The following is a 20,022-nucleotide window of genomic DNA, read 5'->3' as shown; positions in this document are numbered from 1 at the left end:
GCTTTTTATTTGCTTAGATCCAAAGTTACTCACTATTCCCTCTGCACAAATAGCAGCTCATTTCCTGGCCACAGCCCTACTAAGCTGGGGAGTGCAGAAGGAGAGCCCAATTTGAATGGAGAAAGGAAGACAGGACAAGACTAATCAGCCAGAATGTCTGACTAGCCAGGGAAGCAATTAGCCATTGAACTTTGAGTATTCTGCATACACACCCTCTGCTTTCACTTTGATTACTCATGGTAAGTCAGGGAAGGAGCCTAGCTACCGAGGTTACCAGCTGCAGGTTTAATACAAGTGTCTTGGGGGTCGGTGTCACATCAGAAGCCTTCACTGTACCCCAGACTCCTGCAGGTCCATCCCCAGGATCTCAGAGCTGTTCAGACTCCACTCCCAACATGCAGAAAGACAACCTCTGGCTTCTGGGGAGGTGTGGGACCTTCACATGCAAAAGGGACCCCCACTGCTATACTCAAGCACCAGCAAAGAGAGCACACCCACCTACATTCAACCTGAATTAGAAGCAGCCCCTGGTTTGCTCAGCTGTGCAGCCTGGGGAGTCATAGCACACCCCATTCCAAGCCCACACACTGGGGAATAAAGCTCTGACCCAGGCCTTGACCTTTCTGTACTGCCTGTAAGGCACCTCCTCAGGGTAGCCAGGCTACAGACCAGTTTCTACCTTCCACTAACTCCCAGAGGGGAACTTTCCTGTCCAAGCAGGAGTTGCTAATGCAGGACAGAAACCAGGGCACCACCAGTGTCACAACTCTGCAGGGAAGGGGCTGTCTGCAGCAGCCACTGAGCTGCACATTTTCAAAGCTAGGTAGAGTGTGTGGCCTGCAGAGGAGGAGGGGCGCCTTCCTAGTGACCTTTAACTCAGCTGTGCTGACCACAATGACTGCTGCTGCCGTCTCAGAGCACAATGTGCTCTGCGCGGGCCCACACTCAATGCTGTTCACCCTTTGCACCTATTTGGTTAGAGCAGGGGCTTGGCAGCAATTCAGGGCACAGCCTGGCAAGCAGCACAGTGCCAAATGGTGCACTCCACACACTGGCTACCAGGCTTCTCCAGCAGCATTTGTTAAACCCAATGAAGCGTTTGCATTCTAGGGCTGGCAGCGCCTTACTGACATGGCACAGCCAGCTCACACCTCGGGCACAGATGCTTGGGCTGACGGAGCTTTGCACAGCCTGGGGCAAGCTGGCCGTGAGACCAACGCCTTGGCGCACAAAGGAAGATAGGCTACAACTAGAGGGGCCAGTTTATTAAAGAGAAACCTCACGTCCCAGAGAATTCAAACACATTTGGAAAGGGCCCAGCCCTGCTGAGTGGGCCCATCTTCACAGCAGCACAGTCCTAACCCCCCTGAGCTCGGGCACCAGCCAGTGCCAGGGGGAAGAAAGGATCCACTAATACAGCTTATGACGCTTACAAGCAGCCTGAAAGAGCCAGTGTTAACGTTCAAAAACTCCCCTTTAGCAATGGTTAAAACAAAATGGTTTAAAATATTGAAAAGTTTCATCTCCCTGGCTGCAGCAGGGTGGGAAGCAGAGGTCTGCAGTGCACGACTGTTCTCCTGGGGTACTGTGCTTAGACTGCTCTACCAGTGAAGGCCAGAGGGAGGCGTCTTCTCATCTTTGTTGCTTTCCAATGAGAAGGGTGGGATTCGGACATCAAAGTGGGAGCCATCAGGCCTCTCAAACCGAAAAGTACCCCTGCAAAATAAAGTCAGAGACCAGACTGAGACCACTGCATCACCACGCCCCGCACAGTGCAGCAATGGAATGGCAACTCCTGGGGGAGGCATCAACCCTTCTGCATTCTGCCGTTGCTGGTGGGAGGATCCTGCAAAGGCAGGTGCTGGCAGGAAAGCATCACCAGCCATGTGACTGACTTATGGCAGGGCGGTGAGCCCAACACAGAGCAGGCCAGGCTGTAGTACAAGGCACCCCATGGGGAGGAAAAGATGCCTAAAGCCACCCCCAGATAGCTCGGACAATATTCTCCTCAATCCAGGCCGGACACAGGCTAAGTTAGGCCATCTGAGTTTAGTTTGCAAATAGGTCAAATTCACATTCTTGTTTACCAGCAGAAGCCCCAATGGCTCAGCAACCTGGGATCAGTCCTTAAAGGCCCATCATAGGCAGTTTGGAGGCTGAAGTTTCTGCCTCACAATTTCCAAGGGGAAGATTAAGCACTGAACACACATTTCCATACACAGGTAAGACAAGTCAACTCCCCAGCAGGTCTCCCACTGCCTCAGGAAAACAAACTGCCTTGTGTGATGCAGGATGTGAGCTAACAGGGAGAGGTCTTGATAGATAAAATAATAGCTCGGAGTCAGATTCTTCATCACCTGAGACGACCATCTACTAGAAAGGAAGTGATGTGGCTTGGTGATTCGGGGATTCCAGCCCCTTCCTCTCCCCACTACTGCAATGGCTTCCTAGCTCTGGCGCCTGGCTTTCCTTTCAGACTTTGGGGAGGGAGAACACTACAACGAGCTGCATTCTGCTCCCAGGGGACCTTTCATTCAACTAGTCAGGAACACCCAACCAGGCAAGGTGAAAGCCTGACTTAACAAGAGCTCAGCCTGAAGGGGCAGATCTGCTGTAGTAATTCCAGCTCAGATACAAGTGTCTGCAAAGCAGCCCCCAGCTTCTGAGAAAGGTACGCGTAAAGGTGGGGAAGAGAGGTGTCATGTGACACCTCTCCTGATGTGATGTGGATGCTCAGCCCCTAACGTGCACAGTTAGGGATTTAATGAACGAGTGGTTAGTTTTCAATGGTGATGAAGTACATGGGACTGCGTAAGCCAGGAACAATCCCAAGCATCAGGCCTTTGGACACTGAATTTCAGACTCACTCTGGGAGAATGTGACTGCACTTCACTAGCATTTCCTCCAGTGGGTTCTGCTAAAGGAAGGCTCCAGGGCACAAGAGCCAATACCACCCTGCCTCTGGGACTCAAGAGGGAACATGCTGGGGAGCTGAGCATATAAGCAGATAATTTGGAAAGGGCCCAGCTCCGTCACAAGGGAGAAACTGGGGGAGAAGGAGGAACCAGCTAAGAGCCTCTGCCAGGGCTCGTGGACAGCAGGGGTTCCTGGAACTATCACTACAGCCTGGTTTATGCAAACGTGCAGCCACCTTCAGTTGCCTCATCCACACCCACCAGCAGTTGAGTCCTGTCAGAACCCCAGACTGTGAGCTCTCTGGGACACAGACTGTCTCGGGGGTCCTAATCTCCAACTGAGGTCTCTGCGCTACCACAACAGTGAATGGTTCTTACCACATGTGACCACTGGATGCCTGCAGGGAGACATGGCTGCTGTATTGAAATGCTGGCTGCTCTTTGGATAAGACTGGCTCCTGAGGACACAAAGAGACCCCACTGTATCAGTCAGCTCCCCTTAGATTTCTCCACAGCCAGCCATTGGCAGATTTGCTTTGCAACAAAATCAGCAGAGCTCCTCAGGCTTCAAAAGGCTGCTTAGCAATTGTTCCTCCTCTTGCCATCACCACCCCCATAATAAAGGCCACACCTAATAAGTAGCAGCAGCATGACACCCTATTTCAGTTCCCCCCATAGTCAGATGATTGGGGGACTGAGTGAACTAGAACAACCCTCTGCTGAGGAGACTTGCACTTTCTGCTGGGCTCCTTCCTGGGGTAATTCTGCAGGACTGCGTGCCTGCATAAAGCCCAGCCCCCGGGCAGGCAGAAAACAGCAGGGAACCAAAGGGAGGGTGTGCGGGGGAGGGGGAACTACCATTGGTGCAGTTTGGGGGGAACTGCCCCCAAACAGGCGAGCACACAGGGTTACGTGCCCCTGTCCCCACCATTTCTGCAAGCGCAGAGCTGCCTAGCTGAAGGGGGCTGCAGCTCTGCTGACTCTGCAGCTGAATGCCGCCTCCTGGGTCCTAGCGCCAGTGGAGCTCCCGTCCTGTGCAACCCACGGTAGGGCTGGGCAAGGCGCAGCGGAGAAATGAGGGATGGGACGGAGGGGTAAGGAGAAGAGGTAGTGGGGAAGGAATGGGGGCAGGGGAAGGGGATTGTGGGAGTAAGGCATAGATGCTGGAACTAGTGGTGGAGGCTTCAGGGTGATCTCCCACCTCAATGCAGCCAGTGGATTGTGCTCCCCACTGCCATGCTGGAGCCACATTTATTTATTGAGAAATAAAATTTGCAGAAGTTTAAAATATTGTGCGCAGAATTTTTTGGTGCAGAATCTCCTCAGGAGTAACAGAATCTGCAAGGAACTGTGCACATGACTCCCACAGCGCACACTTTCTGCAGTCACTGGAAGTGCCCATTAAGCCGCATAATGATAAATCAACCCAGGGCGAGTGCCCCAAATGGAGGCTATGTCTGAGGACAGATACCAGGCAATACTTACCCTTCCCACAACTCCTCGGCCCCGGACAGTTTCCAGGGTGCCAGACAAACTAAATATCCTCCAGTGCCGTTCTCGCAGTTGTACCACCTCATTGTCAAGGTTCTCCAAGCGGATACAGTAACGCCACTAGAGAGGCAAGAGACAAAATCGTCAGGAGCTGGAGCCAGCCGCCAATAGGCCAGGTATCAGGTCCACTTGCTGATGCCACCCTCCCTCAGAGCCCATCGTGATAAATCTGTCCATAGCCATGGTGGGGCTTCCAGCACCTCACAGCAAAGAAAGGCCCTCCTCCTCCTCAGGCTGTTTTACAGGAGCACAAGGCACTTACCCAATAAACGTGGGAATTCTGGGCTTCCTGTCAAGAGAAAGAAACTAGTTTAATAGCTGCCCTTCAGCTCAGCGCCAATTCCCCTTCAGTGATCAGCACAAGCATGCAGCACGCTGACTGGGCAGCGCAGACTGAGACACTCTCCAAATTCACCATGAGTTAGTCCCTCATTCCCAGGGTAGCACTGGCCTGGGCAGCTATGTAACTGTGACAGAAGAGCTCCAGGGATCCACCAGTGACTGGAGAACTGACCCTGTTAATTATACCCCCTGTGCTGTTCGAGGATGCCCAACTCCACATGCTGTTGCTTAGCAGACAGGATACATACCAGTTTGGCTCTCCAGCAGCTTAGCTTCCATCGGGGCCTGCCCGTGTTGTGGTCCAAGGCTGCCTTACAATCCTACTGGTCCTAGAGGCACTGTTTATTTTGAAACTGACCTGTATGTGTAAATCCCCAGCTCTCCACCCCAGGAGACAGCTGGCTAATACACAGGCTGAACCCCGAGGTGGGAAGCACAGGGTGTCAGCTGAATCCAGAAAGCTTTAACCAGGGAACTCCTCAGCCCCAGGGAGAAGGCAAAGCAGTGAGTGCCAAACCCCGGGAGGCAGTGGGGGACTGCAAGTGTAACTCACTGCAGTCCAGATTGTGCTGGTGCCATTTTACATCCAACACTAGCAGCAGGGAGTGTTAATGATCCAGGCATTGTGAAAATTCTCACCTGCCCTTTAGTAGCACCTCTCCCACAGAGCAGCCCAAGGCCTTCCACAGAACTCAGCTAACAACTAGCAGGGGCTGAGATGGGGATGTTCCCATAACCATTCTGTCCCCTGTTTCCATGTTCACAACCACTGGGGATAATGATACGTGAGGATGCAAGTAGAACAAGAAGCCAGGTCACAGGACGAAAGTGAGATGCTGCAGCAGGACTCGGCACTATCTGCACTGGCCCATAGAAAGGATGGGGTGAGGAGAGTAACAATGGTGGCCACGCTAGGTAAGACCCAGACCTACCCTCATGCCCATGTAGAAGGGGATGACAGTGACTCGGATATTCTCGGTGGTTTCTCGGTGCACATCAGACAGCTCTAACCAGGGATGATTCTTCTCCTGCCACGCACACAGCGTGTCCCTTGCTACAAAAGGCGGAACTGCAGGGAGTGGAAAGATGACAGTTTATCCAAGTGGCTATACATAAGCTCCTGAACTCCCACTTCTCAGACAGAGCGGCAGCTTTTACATGGTTACAGAGGTCTGTCTAAGGATGCTTCTGCTAGAACAAAGCCTCTCACTCACCCCAGCACGGGTAATGCACTGCAACTAAGACAACGAGCTGCAGATGCCTGTCTTTCCTTATGAAAGTGCCTTATAGGAGCACATGGCTCTGTAGAGGCTCTCTCTAGGGCAAGGCTCCAGGGGCATGCAGTTACCTTTCGTCTGGTCGTACATAAGAAACCTCTCAAAGAGCTCGTGCTGGATTGGCACCTGGTCGGTGGAGCTGTAGGGAAGGATGTCTTCATGGCTTACGTAGTCTAGACCTAGAGAAGAAGCCCACATCAGCCATTAACTGCCATCAGCAAAGGGAGATTCACAGGAGGCATCTTATTAGGGCAAGACATTACACTAATGAGCAGGAAAGAAAGGGCCTGGCAGAGGACATCTAAACTAGCAAAACTATCCTCAACCTACAGGACACTCCCTGGCAATAATTCTTCACGTCTCACTTTACTATCTTCTTCAAAATGCATACATACTTCTCCGCACATAAAGCCAATTCTCTTCTTGAGCCACTAGCGGCTGCAGAAGTGATTAGACTATCACACAAGGACTTCAGATAGGGAACACAACAGAAGGAGAAACAGATCCAGCAGCCCTAGAAATAAAGGAGGTGAAAGGAATGCAGGCTGTAGGATCTGAGTAGATCTACTGCTAAGTAGAGAGAGCGGAGTTTGGGGTCAACAGCTCAAAGTATCTGAGCAACAGTCAAGACTCCCTCACTCGCCTAGCCACTGACTCCAGTTGAACACACTTCTTCACAGTGCTGTGCACGTCAGTCACTCGACTGTTCTCCAAGAGGCCTAGGACAAGGCATCGGGGGTAGATCTATGTACTGTTGTTACTAGCCTACACTAGCGATGGCACCTCTCACGGTCCTCCTAGCCTGATCTCATGAGAATCTGCACTCTCCAGAAACCTTAAGAGCAGCTATTTACTCACCTGGTATGGCATAGAGAGCTCGACTGTCGTCATGATTCGCCAGGAACGTCACTGCTTCCGTCTGTGACCTCTGAGACTGAAAATAAAGGGGATTTAGCACTTCGAATGGACAATACTGTGGGCCAACAGCAGTTTTATTCTTCTTCTCTCAAGGTTGTACATTTCTTTCATTTAACCAGTTCAGCTCAGAACAAACATTTCTCTTGTTTTAATCTCCTAGAGAAAAATCACAATCCAAACACCAACTAAAAAGAAGATGTTGTTGCTTCCTATTGCCTTTACCTAACCTATCAAGTATCAGAGGGGTAGCCGTGTTTGTCGCTTTTTACAGATCCAGACTAATAGTCCTGTGGCACCTTATAGACTAACAGACGTATTGGAGCATAAGCTTTCGTGGGTGAATACCCACTTCGTCAGACGCACCCACGAAAGCTCATGCTCCAATACGTCTGTTAGTCTATAAGGTGCCACGGGACTCTTTGTCGCTTTTAACCTAGGCAGAAGAAATCTGACCTACTCAGAAGAGTAAAGGTTAAACATTTCTGATGATCTTTCTTAGCAGAATGATGACCTGGTAAAACAGAACCAGTCAGTCACCCCTGTTCCAAACATCCCACCATAGAGGAACAACATTAACAGCACCCTCCCAGCCTTTCATTACAGCTGCTGTCTGCATCTAAGGAATTAACAGAGGTGTCAAGAACAAGGTTATCAGAGACTTACTATATGTGGGCAATCCCGAGCATCTATTAGCACCTGATAGTAGGTGTGAGTTTTGCCTTTGACTTCTTTGGATCCATGCCCTGCTGCACTCTCACTCCTAAACAGAAAGACAAATTCTGAGCACAAGAAGTCCCTTCACTAGCCTACACCCTACAGATGTGACTACACCCGCCAGCAGCAAGTGATACATAGAGCAGGAATAAGTTTGGTCATACATCAGGTTGCATCTCTGATATTGTGGATAAAGTACAAACAGTTGCTACCAGCAACAAGTTCATTCTTAAAGGAAAAGGGGGTTCTGAACATACTGCAGGATCTCCAGTCACTCCATTTCAGTCAATGTGAGATTCACACCACACATCATGTACTGCTGTATGTGTGGGAGATGCCAAAAAGATATCCATGTCAGTGGCATGATGCAGCCATTTACAGAGACTGAGGAGTGTCTGGCTATTCAGTCAGGCTTCCTATCTGGGTTAATGCTTTCACTCCGCCCTTATTTTCAATGTGTTCACTCCTCAGTCCTACCCATGTCCCACAAGACTCACGTTGGGTTCATCAGCTGCATGGAGTGGAAGGTGAAAGAAAAGCCTTCACCATCTCTGAGAAAGCTGAACTGAACCTAGCTTGCCAAGACTGGAGCCAAGGCCGACCAGGTCAAATCACTAGGGACTTATACAGCAACCTACACCTAAATCCACAGGAATTTCTTTCATTAACATGCAATTCCACCACCCACTTGTTTTCTAAAGCACACACACCATTCCCGAAAACCTTCCTCCCACCTTTTAACTTAATCTAAATTAATACCAAAATAGTTTCTCTTATTATGAGCCGATCTCTCCCAGTTTGGTGCTCACACACAAGTCACCTGAGGCTTTGCCTCAGTCTTTCCTAAAACCTCAGTGACCCTGACCAGGAAGAAGAGTAAAAGGCTTAAAGAGCATGGGAGCAAATGAACAAATGTAAATCCTTACTTTTCCGGAACAGGAGAAGCAACATCCCGATCATACAACCTGGCTTGCCAGGGAAACAGGACTATTCCTCGGTAGCCAAATACACTGTGAAGAAACAGCTGAAAAGGGGAATCATAAACTTCTGTCCTGTGCAAATCACAGCCAAAAGATTAAAAGGCATAACAACATAAAATAAAATAAAAAAGGTAACAACCTCACACTTCTAAAGCAGCAGCACTGTATTGTTACTATGCAGGGAGAAATGGCAAGGTTTGGGCGGAACGGGAGTTGATGGGGCAGGGGAGAAGAAAGGATCTAAGACATGCTCCAGGTTCTGGATCTGCTGACAGAGGAGGAGAGTGCTGGGAATGGAGAAGGCTCGGCTGAGAGAGATCTGGGAAGGCAGCTTCGGCCACGTGACGTTTCAGTTGCCAGCGAAGCAGGCCGGAGATGTCAGACCGCGGGCGGGACTGCGGGCCGGGTGGCGTGAGGCCAGCCAGGGAAGGACCCAGATCTGTGAGGCGAGGCTCAGCGCAGCGGGAGCAGGTTCCTGCTGCCGGACGGGACGAGGCCTGGGAGCGGGCAGCGCTAAGGGCCGTTTCACCGGCCGGGCCCCGCGGCCGCCCCGGGGCACCTACCTGGCCCGTCTCGTACTTGCCCTGCGGCTTCGGCGCCTCGAACACTCCCACCGTCTCCAGCACTTTGCCCTCAGCCCGGTTCCTGGCGGGAGAAAGCGCACAGCGAGCTCAGGCCGGGCCGGGCCGGGCCGGGCGCGGCTCCGGGGCCCCCCACGCCCCGCCCGCCCGCCCGGCCCCCGCCTCACCGGGACGAGAGGTGGCGGCGCGCGGGCAGCTGCCAGCCCCCGGGCCCCCCCGCACACAGCGCCCGGAGGCCGCGGCTCGGGGCCTCCCTGAGCGGCAGGGCCCGGACCCGGCACCTGCTCAGAGCCGCCGCCAGGTAGCGCCGCGCCGCGCAGCCCGACATCCCGCCCGCCAGCCCCCGAGCCCGGCCGAGCCGGGGACAACGGAAGGGCCTAGCTCTGACACCACCACCGGTCCACAATGCACCGCGCGGCCGCACCCCCCGCCTTCCCAGCGCCCTTTGCGCGCGGCGCGGGGGTGCCTCTATGGTTGATCGGAGAGGCCTTGGTAACGGGCCTGTGATCATGTGACCCCCCGTCCTGTCCAAGATGGCGTCCTCCATGGTGGCGGGGGAGCGGCTGGTGCGGGCGGCGGCCTCCGCCAGCGGGGAGCTCGGGCGGCTTCCCCGCGAGCTGCGGGCGGAGCTGGAGGCCGCTCTGGGGGCCCCGGCCGCCGGGCGCGGCCCCCTCGTCCCCTTCAGCCTGCTCCGGAAGCTGCAGGGCGCCCTGCGCCAGGCAGGTGAGAGAGGCGCCGGCCGGCCGGAGCCCTGGCCTGAGGCTGAGCGTCCGCCGCGCTCATTTCCGGCCCCTGCAGCTGGGGGGCACGAGGGGGACTCTCACTTCCCCCACAGATCTTCTAGGGGCCCCAGATTATTGTCGGCAAAACCAAAACATGCACAAAGTTACCCGCTGCTAAGCGGCGGAACAGCAGCAGATCGGCAGCTTCACCCTTTATATAAATTATCAATCCACACAACATACTGACACCGCAGCCAAACTTTGCTTTTGCAAACTCTTAAAATCTAAGATTTTCTAGGGGTTTAAAAAGCCGCTGGAATCCTGGAAGGTTGTGTGTTTTTTAAATAACATCCAGGGTCCCCAAAATACCTACTGCCCCCTCCAGTAATGGGACCGTAAAACTGACTTCCATCTTCTGCGAGTGCCACAGCCTTGATCTGCCTCGGCTGAAATCTTCTCCTGGTTCCTGTCACCTCTGTTATTCCTTGCTTCTCTGTGGTCTCCCCATGTCCCAGCTCTCCAGCAAAATGCTGCTGCTCTCTTTCTTGCATCTGCAGAGAGGCATGGCCACATTGTACTATCTTCAGACTGCACCCTGTTACCTCAGGCAACTTGGAACTGGAGCCTTCCATTCTTGTCTATAAAAACCTCCATGGATTTTGAGTCACCTGTACTAAGGGACTCCCCTCTCTTGTCTAGAACCATCGACCTCTGCCCCTTCAGACAGTGTGGCCAGCACTGGTGCTGACTTCTCTCTAACTCCTGCCTCCAGAGCCCCCTTTTTGTATCTCAGCCTCCTCATTATGTTTATACCTCTGACATGTTTTCTTCCCTGTTGCAGGAAGGATGGCTGTATAATTAAGACACAGGATTTAGAATTTAAGGCACAAATTGTTTTTTTTTTTCATGGGTCTCCCACTTTGGGACAATCACTTAACGTCGATCCCTTAGTTTCCTCATCTGTAAAATGAGGATAATACTGACTTCACAGGGTATTTGGTGGCCTAAGTTATTGTTTTTAAAGCGCATTGAAATCTTCAGCTGGTAGATGTTAGATAAGTGCATAGTATTTATCTCTAACTCCTCTAAACTGTTTGGGGATCTATCTCAGATGATAGACTCTACAAAGCTTGTACTTTAAAGCAACAGTTAATTTTATCCACAAAAAGTGTTCTCTCAGAATTGGTTGAATGAAAACTACTGTGAAGTGTAAAAATTCAAGTTAAACAGTCAAAATAAAACCCCTCACTTTACAATATTTCCTCACTTACTTTGTTAACATCATCATTGCTCAAACTGATCTCAAATCTAATTATTTATCCTGGATCTGTGAACCTAGCCTGGCTAGTTTCACTCTAGTACTCTTGCACTAAGCGGATGCTGTTACGTGGAATGATCAGGATTTTTATATTGTTCTCCTTGACAACCTATTTAACTTAATGAAAACAATTTTGTTTAAAAATAGTTGTTGTTTTTAAACTCTTTCTGTCTCTCACACTCTCTCTCTCTGAGACATTTCCCTGTTGCATCCTTGATGTGACCAGCTAGAGATCCAGAGAATGACCTGGATGTTACATTTCACTGCTTTGCCTACATTTCTGAACGGAAAGGATTTAGAGGAACTCTTTGTGTTGTAGGTTCTCCTGTGTATCTCCATGAGCTACTGGAAGGCAGCGAGATTTATCTCCCTGAAGTGGAGAAACCTCCAAGGGTATGTAACAAGCATGGGATAAATGCTAGTTACAGCTATTGTTAGAACACTGTTTCCATCTCTTAGCTAGGGACGCTAAAACTAGATGTTTTTCATGTGCCAAGAAATGTACAGAATAAATGAATGGCACCTCAGCTCTCATTGCAGTTTCTCTTGTTTATTAATTATCTTTAGAACCCAGAGCTGGTGGCCCGTCTGGAGAAGATAAAGGCTAAGCTAGCCAATGAGGAATACAAGCGGATAACAAGAAACATCAACTGCCAGGTCTGAAGAAGGGCAGGGAAGATACAAGATCAGAATAAATCTGGACAGCCTGTTCTCCACCTATTATAAAAGTTTACCGTACCCTATGGAACCACCATAACTGTTAAAGTCATAAGTGACTCAGCACAGCTCTTTGGTGGCAATGCCCAGAGATGAATTTGGGGTCCTGGCCTCTTTGGTTTGGAAGCTCAGAGGCAAAAGCAACTCAGTTCTGTGCGGAGAGCATCTCATATTGCTTTCCCACGACCCCGACTGGCCTATCCAAGAGTATCACTGTTGAGCTCCAGAGTCCCTCACCGGGAGTGAGGATTGATGTAGCACGAGGCCTTTGAAGGGAGAAGTAGAGACGTGCTGGGGGGAATTGGCACCTAGGGTGGAATAAGGTTTTTATAATCCTGTTCTTCTCCTCTCAGGAACTGAACCGGTACGGGACTCTGGCTGACTTGGGAAGGCAAGGTGAGTTCTTTCAACACAGGAGGAAACAGGCAGTGTATGCCCAGCAGGCAGAAAGCCAATTGTGAGAATTAAATCAATTGCTAGCTACTCATCCTCAAAGACAGCAATCCCACCTCTCTCTGACTAGCAGGCTGTGTTTCACTAGATGGGTTTAATTTGAAATAAGGGACGGTCCCTATTTATACATTAAATAACTACAGGGGATGATTATATGGGTGTCAGAGTTTGAAGGACTTTGAAAAGCCTCAGGGTTGGGAGTTTGGATCAGAAGGGGAGACCATGGTGCCTAAAGAAGAGATGTCTGCCAGCTCTGACCTAGATAGCCTGACCAGTGAAACTTTGTTTCCAGCTCGCTTCTCTCTGGCTCATGCTGTCCCCCTGCTGCTGTTTGTGGGCCCAGCAATGCAGGCAGAGGTGAATTTGTTAGTGTTTTAAATCAAAATTGCGTCTTCAAAAGAGGCAAGTTTTTTCAAAAGGTACAAAGTGTGTTTATTCTTGAGTATTTTTCTATCTGAACAATGGGGAAGGGACTGGCAGATTCAGGTAGGGGTACTATAGCTTACCCCAAGCCCTTACGTTGCATGCTAATGACAAACCGCTTTTATCTGCAAATGCTTTTGCTGACATCTCTCCTTCCTCCCTTCCATCCCCAGTTAGGTCCATGAAAGCCGTGGTCATCACCATATTCAACTTCATTGTCACAGTGGTGGCTGCATTTGCCTGCACATACCTGGGCAGCCAGTACATCTTCACAGAAATGGCAGCGGTGAGTGTGAGCTGGGACAGCACAGTTTCCATGTTTGTTTTTTCCATCTTCAACCTCCTTTGGGTTGTTCAGAGCACATTGGAAGGAACTGGCAGGAATGCCATCTCCATTGAGAACAGGAGGCTGATTGGAACGCTCCAGCAGTGTCACTTAAACCTCCCTTATTTCTTCTTGTCCCCCCAGCGTGTGCTGTCGGCTGTGATCGTGGCCTCAGTGGTGGGCTTGGCTGAACTGTACGTGATGGTGCGGACCATGGAAGGGGAGCTCGGAGGATTGTAGTCAGGCAGCTTTCACTTAGACTGTGATCCTTACGCTGGAGGTCTTTTCCTCCCCTGTGGGTTATTAATTTGTTCACAGGTACGTTTGGCTTTGGTCCATTGGGTCGCTGTGCCTACTGCAGTTTCCTCACACCATGTCCCTTATTCCTGCCACGTTTGAAATCACCAGATGCACTGAATGGGGACCTTGTGGCATGGAACAGAAGAGTCAGCAGCAGTGGGAGGTTTCAAATCCATGACTGGCACAGGGAGGAGTGGGGGGCTTATTGCTGCCTCATCTTCTAGCTCTGAAGTTGCTGTCCCTTGTTCAAAATAAATGGGTTCTGTATGCATTAGAATTACCTTCCTCCTGCCCCAAGGCAGATTCCTAGGGCAGAGATGCTGCGTGTGAAATGCCTGCACTGTGTACCTGGGCAGCCTGTGTGTGTCTCTGCCCTCTTTATCGCAACCCCTACTCCATTGCTTCTACAGAAGCCGTTACACTTGGTTTCTTTAATGCTCTTCACATTCCTGCATGGTGCACTATCCGGGCTGCTGTAGGGTAGAGCACAGTTTGTACAGGGCATTAGCCCTGCCTGCTCTTGGCTGAAGCAGTGGGTGCCTGACCCAGGCCCTGTGCTCATGGCAGTGCATTTTCTCCCCCATGCAGACAGCTGCTCCCCAGGAGAATGAGGGCACCTAATCCCACGTTGTTCCTCCCATACTAGGAAATTTCCTAACTCAGAAGGTGTTGCAGCCAATGCAGGGAATTCTTTATCTGTTAAGATGAGGTCTAATAGAAACTGACCACAGATCTAAAAATTAACGCTAGCTTAGGTACAAGTGGGTCCTGTTATCTGTACCGGCAAGACCTGTCTTGGACTGTGTTCCTGTCGTCTAAATAAACCTTGTTTTACTGGCTGGCTGAGAGTCACGGTGAATCGCAGGAAGCCGGGGGTGCAGGGCCTTGACTCCCCCACACCCCCTTTCTCGGACTGAGAGCTCTGGCCTCTTGTGTTCCCACCGTGATGGATGCCAAAATGGCTTTTTTTCCTGCTTATATTTTCCAAAATCTATTATCTCTGTTTCAGGAGCCAGGAAGGCTTTTTCCCCTTGTAGAGAGAAGAGGTGAGCTGTGCCTAACCTGCCCTGCCCTGCCCTGCCCTGGTCACCGCCTTGGCAGAGAACGTAACAGCAAACCTACCCCTAGCCCTGACCTGTCCTAGCCTGAGGAAAATGGGCCTTCTTATACCCAGCATGCTTTGTTAGCGGCTTACAAGTCCCATGATCACTGGACTGCAAGTCCCAGAATCCCTTGGTGTTTGGCAAAGAACAAGTCATGGGAGAAGCTGAACTCTGACCCCTCTAACCCCAGCTCCTCCTGCCACAGCCACTGTTGCATGTGGGGACTAGGCTTCTACTGCAGGTGAATCTTTGGGGTTTACTGCCCTGCCTTTAAAAATCACCTCAAATTGTAAGTGCGGCTCTGCAGGCAGTTCCTCTCCCTCACACGGTGACTTCCCAGCCCCACATGTTTGAAAGTCACCATGACGGGACAGTGGCCTCAGTGGCATGACTTTGTGGGAAGGAATGCAGGTGCCAGGTGAGTCCATTCCTGGGAGCTGGTTCCAGTGTCAGAGGATGTGATGGGCTTTGGGAGATTTTAAATTACAAATTAAGCTTTTGAAAGGCAACTTGCCAGGCAGCTGGGATGTGAAACCCACATGCGATCCCAACTCAGTGTAGACACAGTGCCAGAGATGCTGAGCGTAGACAAGAATGCCTGGAAATCACTTCCTCGTTCTTGTAGGGCGCATGGTCATTCCCATCAACTTCAACAGTGCAGGACCTAGCCCTCCACTGCCAAGCTGTGAGTCCAGGGTTCTGCGTCCCCCCAGCACCACAAACACCTTGAGCCCAGTAAGAAATACGGCTCCCTGCTTTGCACCAGAGACCAGTGATGCCACCCACTGCTGCAGGAGAGACACAACTACTGTTGTCTGGCGGAGCGGCTTGCACTATTGGATGTTCCGCATAAGGGCCCCAGCTCCCGGAATCCACTGATTAGGGAGACTCTCGGCTTCCATTTAAAACAAAGCTAAGTGGAGTGTCTAGTCCTCGTGGGCGCAAAGCTTGAAAATGTGACTCAAGTGCTCCCCGAAGACTCAGAAACCCGACAGCAAAGACACCCCTCCCCCCCCTCCATTATTTTGATAACTGTCAGGATTTCTAAGCCAAATGTGTGACTTGGGGGCCTGATTCATGGCCTTCAAATATTTGTCTTGGGGGCTTAGCAATTCACCTGGCATATGGGCCCAGCCCTACAAGCCTATCGGGGGGGCTGGCTGTGCCACATTCCCCTCTGCAGCGCCTTTCTAACCAGGCCCGCAGCCTCCCTCTGGGGGATGGGTTTGGGGTAGATAATTTTCAGGCCTGGACCCAGCTGCTGAACACTTGTCCCAGAATCCCCTTCCTCTGGGCAGAATCCCAGCCACCGAGCAGGCCAGCAGCCATGGGGGCAGAAACAGCAGGGCCCTATGATCGTGGGCAGCAAAGCTACAGGGGGCCAGAGAGAGTCCGATGGCCCCTCCTCCCATGCTCCCCTCTGCAGTTACTGGCAGGCAAAGAGAAGGGGACTCCCAGGCACCAGCCACCATGTGGGGAAGTTCTACTGCTGCCAGGGAACCCTGCCCTGCAGGCCGCTCCTCCCACAGCAGGCTGGATTTACTGCTGAGTATGGGGACCCAGCACCTGCCGCACTGGGGCAGGCCTGAGCCTTGACACCGTCTCCCCAGAGCTGGGGGTCCTCCCCCTCCGCTGCAGCACCCGGAGGCCCAGCTTGGCCAGGGAGGGGCTAGCAGGTGGGCAGTGTGCCAGGAGCTAACAATGTTGATTAATGTTCTGATGTCTGCTAAGCCCCTTCTAAAAACACGCTTTAATATTTCTGATATGTGCAAATCTATTTTGTAACCTGGAAATGTTACATGGCGCCGGGATTAGGTCATGTAGATAAAGTCTGTGGTGGGGCCCAGCCATAATCATTTGCAAATACAGCCTGAGATTAAGGTATTTTTTTGAAAGATTAGTTGGTATTAGGGCTGATTGTGATATGCAGGACCGGGCAGCCCCGCTTTGCCAGCCCGCTGCACAGACCCGCATTTAGGATATTGGATGGTATTGCAAAGATCTTAAGGAGTCAGTGCAATAATACTGCCCCTCTAATGAAAATGAGAGCGCTAAGCTGGGGAGGGGGCACGGCCCCACGTTTATTATTGGGATGGAATTGCTTTGCAGCACACACCCAAGAGAGCCAAGATCCAGAGGTCACCCCACTGCACACCCTGGGAGCAGAGCCTCCCTCCAGATTAATTCAGCCAGGTACCACTTAGTCCTCCGTGTCCTGTGGCAGCCCAGAGTCTCCAGCGCCCAGCTGCCATTCAGGCCAGTGTTGGTTCCAGTTCCTACTGGGTAGATGGAGGGGGGTTGGGAGCCTGGCGGAGGGGAGCTGACACGGCTAAGGGCTGTTTAGAATCATAGACACTCAGGGTGGGAAGGGACCTCAGGAGGTATCAGTCCAACCCCCTGCTCAAAGCAGGACCAACCCCAACTAAATCATCCCAGCCAGGGCTTTGTCAAGCCAGGCCTTAAAAACCTCTAAGGAAGGAGATTCCACCACCTCCCTAGGGAACCCATTCCAGTTCTTCACCACCCTCCCAGTGAAACAGTGTTTCCCAATATCCAACCGAAACCTCCCCCAGGTTGGCAGCCTGGCCTCGCTAGCTGGGTTTGCCCCCATGTCCATGGGCAGCAGTTTCCAGCTGGCACCGCAGGTCCGAGTGTCTTGCCCAGCACAGAGCCCAGCAGTGCCTGGTGCCAGCTGCTCCAGAGGAGCTCTAGGCACCAGGCCTGACGGCTGCCCCCCGACAACCCCAGTGGCACCCACCTCGGCCGGGGCCAGGCCTAGGGCTCGCCCAGGTTGGTGACGATGGCCGCGTTATAGATGAGGTCAGAGATGTACCCAAGGGAGGTCTGGGCAGGGAAGACATCCCAATAGGAGAGCCCCTCACCGGCCATGGGGTCTGCTCCCTGCGCCCCCTCCTGGCCGGGGGCAGCCACAGGCCAGTGGGCTCCCGCCTGGCTGCAGGGGGGCTGGCTGCTGTCTCCCCACAGGAGCTGCCCCTGGAAGGCAGAGACGAGGCCAGGCAGCGCTTGGCCCAGGCACTGCTGGGGGCAGCTGCCGGGCAGGCGGAGCTCGGGCACCTGTTGGCTTCTGGCCCCTTGTCCCTGGAGCGGTGGGGGGCAGGAGGGGGGCGGTTTACTGGCCAGAGCCCGCCGGCAGCTCGGCTGCTCCAGCTTCCCGCTCTTGATCCTCCGGGCGCGGCGGTTCTGGAACCAGACCTGGGGAGAGAAGGGCCGTGAGGGACTCCCCTGCCCCGGGCCGCAGAGCCGCGGGCGCCCCGACGTCCCGGCCCGCGGGATACGACGGGGCACCGGAGGCTCCCCCGCCCCGCCCCGCCCCGCCCGGCTCACCTGGATCTTGGCCTCGGGCAGGCGGGTGAGCTCGGCCAGGCGCTCGCGGGTGCCGATGTCGGGGTAGGGCAGCGCGGCGAACACCCGCTCCAGCTCGCACAGCTGCCCCCGGCTGAACGTGGTTCGCTTCCGCCGCCTGGGCCCCGCCGGGCAGCCCCCCGCGCCCCGCTCCGGCTTCGGGCGGCTCCCTGCGGGCGGGGGAGACGGGCAGAGCTCAGCCCCGGGAGCGGCCCCCGGCCCCGGCCCCCGGGAGCCTCCCCAGACCCAGCCCTGGCCCCAGCTCCGCTCCCGGCCCCCGGGAGCCTCCCCCGGCCCCGGCCGGCCCCGCGCCCAGCCCCGCCGCTCTCTGCCCTGGGCACCGACCTGCTCGGGGCTCGGGCCGGGCCAGGGGGGTGCCCCGGGCGGGCGGCGGGCAGCGGCCGGAGTCTCCGTCGGGGAAGAAGAGGCGCGGGCCGGGTGCGGGGCCAGCCCCGCTCATTCTCCTGCTGGGGTCCCTGCGCCCCGTCCAGTCTCGCGGCTCAGCGCGGCCGCCCGGCGGCTCCCGGGGCCTTTTATCCCCCGCTCCGCTCCGCTCCCCCTCCCCGGCCAGCAGTTCCCAGGTGTCTGGGACCGCCCAGGCGGGTGCGAGCCGGCTTTGATCCCGCCGCGGGCTGCCCGCCCGGCCCCGCAGCCGCGCCCGTCGGGGATCCCAGCGCCCCATTCCCAGCCCCCCTACCCCAGCCCTGCCCAGCCCCATCCCTGCTACCCCAGCCCAGCCGCGCCCGTGGGGGCATCCCCGTCAGCCTGGGCCATCCCAGCCCCATCCCTGCCCAGCCCAGCCCCCATTCCGTCAGCCCGGCCCAGCCCAGCGCCCCAGACCCAGCCACACCCATCGGGGGATCCCAGTCAGCCTGGGCCATCCCAGCCCCCTACCCCAGCCCTGCCCAGCCCCATCCCTGCGACCCCAGCCCAGCCCCCATTCCGTCAGCCCGGCCCAGCCCAGTCTCTCCCCACCCCCAGGGACGGGGCTGTTTTGGGCTCCCTCGGCTGGGGCTCCTTTAGCCGGGTCCTGGTGCCCTGGGCTGCGCCCTGGCCCCCTGCTGGCTCCCAGCCCTTCCCCCAGGGGGGTGAGTGGCCAGGCCCTGCCCCTGCTCTGCGGGGATGACAAGGGGTGGCCCCGGAGCTGGCCCAGGCACTGAGGAAGGGAGGGCCCAGGCAGGGAGCAGCAGCGCCTCCCTTCCCCCGAGCCCAGGGGTAACTAACGGGGGCTCCGCCTTCCCCGCTGAGACCTGGGGCAGCTGCAGGTTCCGGGTTTGGAGTGAGACAGGCCAAGCTGTGACCCACCGGGAGGGAGGGAGGCTCAGCAAGAGCTGGGGGCCCAGGCAGAGCAGGTTTGGGTGTGGGGCCACATGGTGAATGCTGAGCCTCCCTTTGGGTCGGGTCCTCACCCGTTTCTTGCTGGCACCCACCAGGTCCCATCGAATTCCTTGCTGGGTGCTGGCAGGGCTGGCCCCAGGTCCCCTGTCACCTTTCCCTATGGGCCCAGCCCTCAGCCGTGCTCCAGGCCAGCCCCCTCTGCACTCGCATTCCAGGCTGGCAGCACACAGGGCGGGGTGCCCTGGGGAAAGTGGCTGCCAACCTCCCAGCCTGGCAAATGGCCAGCGGCGCCAGCACAGCCGCTGTTAATGCCTGGGGGCTGAGCGGCTGTGTGCAGCTGCCCACGGGCACCTCTGTGGCATGATGGTGTTAGCAGTGGGTTGTCTGCCCTGAACGCTCTCGGCCCGTCTGCACCTGCACTGCTAAGCATCAAACTGCCTTGGCCTCACAAGGGGCCACGTGACCTGCAGCTGCTGGACTCTTTGGGGAATTGATTTCCCAGGGGAATAAAAAGCGAGTGCTCCTCTTGCCAGGCTGCCAGCTGCAGGGAGCAGGCCCCTCTGTGCCATCCATGGCTGGCACCAGAGTATGACACTGGAGGGCCCTGTGAAACACCAGAGCTCACTCCAGCCCCTGGGGGGAGGAGGGGCACGGATGGGACTCAGCCTCTGATTGTGCTGCT

General features: G+C 54.4%; 3 protein-coding genes across 4 annotated transcripts; 1 reads left to right on the top strand and 2 right to left on the bottom strand.

Annotated features, from left to right (window-relative positions):
* Positions 1 to 1,250: 1,250 nt before the first annotated feature.
* On the bottom strand, positions 1,251 to 9,695 carry POLDIP2 (DNA polymerase delta interacting protein 2). Its single transcript, XM_044994281.1, has 11 exons — positions 9,446 to 9,695; positions 9,261 to 9,342; positions 8,644 to 8,741; positions 7,667 to 7,763; positions 6,944 to 7,019; positions 6,157 to 6,264; positions 5,741 to 5,877; positions 4,729 to 4,755; positions 4,401 to 4,526; positions 3,294 to 3,373; positions 1,251 to 1,716 (listed from the first exon to the last, which is right to left on the bottom strand). The coding sequence occupies exons 1-11, from the start codon at positions 9,604 to 9,606 to the stop codon at positions 1,602 to 1,604; spliced, it is 1,107 nt and encodes a 368-aa protein (XP_044850216.1). The 5' UTR covers positions 9,607 to 9,695; the 3' UTR covers positions 1,251 to 1,601.
* Positions 9,696 to 9,741: 46 nt separating this feature from the next.
* On the top strand, positions 9,742 to 14,377 carry TMEM199 (transmembrane protein 199). The gene is made up of 6 exons (XM_044994287.1): positions 9,742 to 10,001; positions 11,638 to 11,711; positions 11,886 to 11,975; positions 12,389 to 12,431; positions 13,085 to 13,197; positions 13,381 to 14,377. Exons 1-6 carry the CDS (start codon positions 9,812 to 9,814, stop codon positions 13,474 to 13,476), a joined length of 606 nt encoding a protein of 201 aa, XP_044850222.1. The 5' UTR covers positions 9,742 to 9,811; the 3' UTR covers positions 13,477 to 14,377.
* A 1,347-nt stretch (positions 14,378 to 15,724) lies between these two features.
* On the bottom strand, positions 15,725 to 18,518 carry SEBOX (SEBOX homeobox). 2 transcript variants are annotated; one of them, XM_044994286.1, is made up of 4 exons: positions 18,348 to 18,518; positions 17,985 to 18,172; positions 17,398 to 17,852; positions 15,725 to 16,915 (listed from the first exon to the last, which is right to left on the bottom strand). In XM_044994286.1, the coding sequence occupies exons 1-3, from the start codon at positions 18,460 to 18,462 to the stop codon at positions 17,415 to 17,417; spliced, it is 741 nt and encodes a 246-aa protein (XP_044850221.1). In that variant the 5' UTR covers positions 18,463 to 18,518; the 3' UTR covers positions 15,725 to 16,915; positions 17,398 to 17,414. The 2 variants fall into 2 exon arrangements, with proteins under 2 accessions (XP_044850221.1, XP_044850220.1); XM_044994285.1 differs by having other exon boundaries at positions 15,725 to 17,852.
* Positions 18,519 to 20,022: the final 1,504 nt, after the last annotated feature.

Source organism: Mauremys mutica, chromosome 19, assembly GCF_020497125.1.
Source record: "Mauremys mutica isolate MM-2020 ecotype Southern chromosome 19, ASM2049712v1, whole genome shotgun sequence".
Lineage (NCBI taxonomy): Eukaryota > Metazoa > Chordata > Testudines > Geoemydidae > Mauremys > Mauremys mutica.
The sequence above is the reverse complement of the archived record's forward strand: the minus strand, read 5'-3'. Positions and strand labels throughout refer to the sequence as shown.

Excerpts from the sequence above, each read along its gene's own strand:
- POLDIP2 (XM_044994281.1), bottom strand. The coding sequence starts at position 9,606 with ATGTCGGGCTGCGCGGCGCGGCGCTACCTGGCGGCGGCTCTGAGCAGG. Across the intron at positions 9,343-9,445 it reads CGCCGCCACCTCTCGTCCCG|GAACCGGGCTGAGGGCAAAG; the intron begins GTGAGGCGGGGG and ends TTCTCCCGCCAG. Across the intron at positions 3,374-4,400 it reads GCCGAGGAGTTGTGGGAAGG|GAGCCAGTCTTATCCAAAGA; the intron begins GTAAGTATTGCC and ends TTGTGTCCTCAG.
- TMEM199 (XM_044994287.1), top strand. The coding sequence starts at position 9,812 with ATGGCGTCCTCCATGGTGGCGGGGGAGCGGCTGGTGCGGGCGGCGGCC. Across the intron at positions 12,432-13,084 it reads GGCTGACTTGGGAAGGCAAG|TTAGGTCCATGAAAGCCGTG; the intron begins GTGAGTTCTTTC and ends TTCCATCCCCAG. Across the intron at positions 13,198-13,380 it reads TCTTCACAGAAATGGCAGCG|CGTGTGCTGTCGGCTGTGAT; the intron begins GTGAGTGTGAGC and ends TTGTCCCCCCAG.
- SEBOX (XM_044994285.1), bottom strand. The coding sequence starts at position 18,462 with ATGAGCGGGGCTGGCCCCGCACCCGGCCCGCGCCTCTTCTTCCCCGAC. Across the intron at positions 18,173-18,347 it reads CCGGCCCGAGCCCCGAGCAG|GGAGCCGCCCGAAGCCGGAG; the intron begins GTCGGTGCCCAG and ends CCCCGCCCGCAG. Across the intron at positions 17,853-17,984 it reads TGCCCGAGGCCAAGATCCAG|GTCTGGTTCCAGAACCGCCG; the intron begins GTGAGCCGGGCG and ends TTCTCTCCCCAG.